This window comes from Musa acuminata, chromosome BXJ2-1 (genome assembly GCF_036884655.1).
Source record: "Musa acuminata AAA Group cultivar baxijiao chromosome BXJ2-1, Cavendish_Baxijiao_AAA, whole genome shotgun sequence".
Classification (NCBI taxonomy): domain Eukaryota; kingdom Viridiplantae; phylum Streptophyta; class Magnoliopsida; order Zingiberales; family Musaceae; genus Musa; species Musa acuminata.
In genome coordinates, this window is record NC_088338.1 from 15326927 (window position 1) to 15330572 (window position 3646).

The window sequence follows — 3646 nt, forward strand, 5'->3', positions numbered from 1 at the left end:
TTTTTTTGTCTTAATCGTCTACACCTTCGTTTTAAATTTGTGATGACCAAATCTAAAAACGGTTTTTCATACTTCATAATAATAATAATAATAATAATAATAATATTATTATTATTATTATTATTATTATTATTATTATTATTATTACTTGATGGTAGCTTTTCATGATGAAGTGACTGACACGGGTAGTTGCGGCACGTGTGCCCCTCGATGGGGGACACAAGTGGGTCCCTTATTTGTTAAAAGAAGTCGATTTAGGTAGAAAACCTGGTACCATACTTTTGTAGATTGTCTCCATCTCTTTTATTAAATGTCCTTTTTGCCCTTTCTTTGATACTTGGCTTTGATAAAGAAATATAATATTATTATTATTATTATTTCATATAATATATACAAATAGAAAAATCATGTGATTCCATCAATGTTCTCTCTCCATCACCAAAAAAAGAAGGATTTCGGCGGAATATGTCAAATATTATATTTTTAACAAATTACGTGGTCGGCAGGATTCGAACCTGCGCGGGCAAAGCCCACATGATTTCTAGTCATGCCCGATAACCACTCCGGCACGACCACTCGATGAAATTAGCGTAGAAAGTATTATATATTAATAAAATAACAATGGAGATATTTCATAGAGAAACACCAAATTTAAGACCTTCTCGTGTATTTCATATAGTTTTATTTTGCTGACTACTGTAATGATTTCTTCAGTTTACATCATTTGTGTCAATTGTTTGTCGTTACTATTACTTCGACTCTATCTAGCGACCTGCAATTTGTATTATGTTTAGCGATGTTAACACTGGAAATTAAGCTAATGTTTTGTTGTGCATTACTACTACTATCTGGTTCATAAGATTGCTCCTCTGTTAGGCCGTAGGTTATTTATTTATTTAATTTTTTTTCATAAAGAAAGACAATATGATATGCGAGTCATTTGAATCATTCACCCTAACAAAAAAACACATACCTTCTTGATGCAACACTTCATCATTCTTTGCATCCGACTCTTGTCTGAGCATTTTTCCATGTATAGTTATGATCTTGCAAGCTAAGACAACAGCACAATGTTTGGTTTGTCATATGCTGCATGGTCTAATTATGATGAAAATTTTAATCTTTGAACCTCAGGTAGAACTCTTTCTTCTTTATTATACAAACAGCTTCTTTTTCTTTCTTTTTTTGAAGAGAGAAAAGATACTTTGAATATACTATAAATACAATTATGAAAATTCCAGACTTGTTTACCAGCAAGGGTGGATATATAAGCCATATCACTGATATATACATAAACCACTGGTGGCAGGTTAATAATCTTAGTTTTTCTCTTAGTATATTCATAAAGCAAAAGACAGATTAAGAACCTGAAAAAGAATGAAATATATATCCAAAACAATTGAAGGAAAGAATGCAAACCATAATGGTTCAGGACAAGTGTATTCCTGCTTTGTTGAGGAGCGAAAGCAGGTACAAGAAATCAACCTGTGTAAGCTTGGCTGCCCTCTTCTCTGCAAAATCACCCTGCTTCAGAACTCTCAACACTTTCTCCTTGAAACTGCAACTCTCACCTCCTTCCCCCACCAGATCAATGTCTTCTTCCATCTCCTCCTCCTCCTCCTCCACCTCTTTCTCGTCGTCGTCGCCCATGCTAAGCTCCTCAATCATCTCTGCCAAAACTGTGACATCTTCCGAAGACACCTTATCCTCCTCCATCTGTACTTTCTGGGTGGCTTGCAAGGCTTGCAATGTCTTGTAATTCCTTTCTAGCAACGAGAGAACGCTCTTTTGTCGGAAGATGGATCCCAGAGTCTTGTTCTTCCGGTTGAAACAAAGGCGCACCAGCCCATCCCACTCTTTGAAGCTAACCGGAGGGAGCGGTCTCCTAGGCTCTATTCGCACAACAGAGGAGTCGACTTTTGGCGGCGGCCTAAAGTTGTTCCGGCCAACTTTAAGGAGATGAGAGACGCGGGCAAGGAGTTGAGTGTTGACCGAGAGACGGCAGTAGAGAGCATCGCCGGGATTTGCAACCAATCTCATAGCGAACTCGCGCTGGAACATGATGACAGCACACCTGAAGGCCGGACGGTGGGCCAACAGCTTAAAAGTTAGAGGGGAGGAGATCTGGTAGGGGATGTTGGCTACGCACATGTCGAAGTAGGGAAGCTCGCACTTGAGAACATCTCCTTCGATTAGCTACACAATTCAAGATATCAGAAAAACAAATTATGCCTCGAGAAGCAACTCAGCAAAAGAAGGCGGAATTAATGGAAAGGAGATAGATACCTTGAGGCGGCTGGAGTGAGGAGTACCCTGGAACCGGCGATTGAGCTCGAGAACCATGCGCGGGTCCAGCTCGACGGCGACGACGGACTTGGCGACCTCGAGGAGCTTCTTGGTGAGGTTCCCAGTGCCGGGTCCGATCTCGAGGACGACGTCGGTCGGCTTGATCCCGGACTTGTGGACGATGGTCTCCACCAGCATGGGGTTCTTCAGGATGTGCTGCCCCTTCGACTTCTCGAAGGGAACGCCGCCGCCCCACCGATGCTGGTCGCGCTTCTTCTGGATCTTGCCGCCCGCCATGCCCGCGCCTCTCCTCTGTCTCTCTTACCTCTCGCCCATCGCCTAGGGTTAGGGTTTAAGGCCGGGCCTTATAGGTGCAGTTCGTTTGACCGACCTAACAAAAACCACAGCCCACTTTAAGAAAGCCCATTTACGTGGAGACTTCCATCATCAACTGTGTTGACGGCCTCTGATCCATCAACTCACTTTAAGAGGTAAAAAAAGCTATTTTTATGATATATATATATATATATATATTATATGAAAATAAATTATATTTTCTAATGGTATCACTGTCGTGACTCACAAAGTAGCAATCCTGTGAATGAAGGAAACTTGGCAAACCACAGGTCATCATATTGGCTCAACTGGTTGGAAGCTTCGACTCTGTTTGGGTATGTATGTATGTATGGTGGGGGAGGAGGAAAGGTTAGTTGGGTTGGAAGATAGGGAGAGTTGGACTGAGATGCCACTGTAGTACTGTAGCTATTATCCCAACTATGGAAACAATTCTCTCCGGCCACACCCTTTCCTTTGCTTTGTTTTCACATGTCAAAGAAAGCATTCAGACTGAACCAATGATAAGAGGAAGGAAGGTTCTTATCATTGAAGTCATGGTTGGTGACCAAACTTGACCAACAAGGATGATCACAAGTCAATACACAGGTAACAGATAAATAGATGAAGATTGAGACTGCATTAAGTCAAATGAGACATCACATCTTAAGTTCTGCAGGCTTCAGCATAAGCTTGATTGATTGCATAAGTAGAAGAGACCAAGCGATCATCTTTGCGGATTTCATGTAGTGGAATGGTGTTTCTTTATAGAAATGGCAACGTCATACGTACTCTTGTGGACTGTTGTAATAATTGAATGAAAAGCTCCCTCACGGTTGAGCAGCTCTGAGGATAATAGTTAGTGAATGGTGGTGGCACACACAACCTGTTGGTAGAAGTAGGCATGAGCTTTGGTGCTTAAAAAGGGGATGAAAAGGACAACACGAATTGTTGATGTCACCATTAGGCTTCTTCCCACTGTGTATCTGATTGCATGACTCGAGCTCCAAAGCTGCAGCAACTGATC

The 3646-nt window shown here is 41.4% G+C and overlaps 1 protein-coding gene and 1 non-coding gene across 2 annotated transcripts; both read right to left on the reverse strand.

The window, feature by feature from the left end:
• Positions 1-494: 494 nt before the first annotated feature.
• Positions 495-576, reverse strand: TRNAS-AGA (transfer RNA serine (anticodon AGA)). The gene has a single exon. It is a non-coding gene; the product is annotated as a tRNA-Ser (tRNA).
• Positions 577-1310: 734 nt separating this feature from the next.
• LOC135598127 (ribosomal RNA small subunit methyltransferase-like) lies at positions 1311-2632 on the reverse strand. Its single transcript, XM_065091667.1, has 2 exons — positions 2287-2632; positions 1311-2196 (listed from the first exon to the last, which is right to left on the reverse strand). Exons 1-2 carry the CDS (start codon positions 2581-2583, stop codon positions 1429-1431), a joined length of 1065 nt encoding a protein of 354 aa, XP_064947739.1. The 5' UTR covers positions 2584-2632; the 3' UTR covers positions 1311-1428.
• Between the last annotated feature and the right edge of the window lie 1014 nt (positions 2633-3646).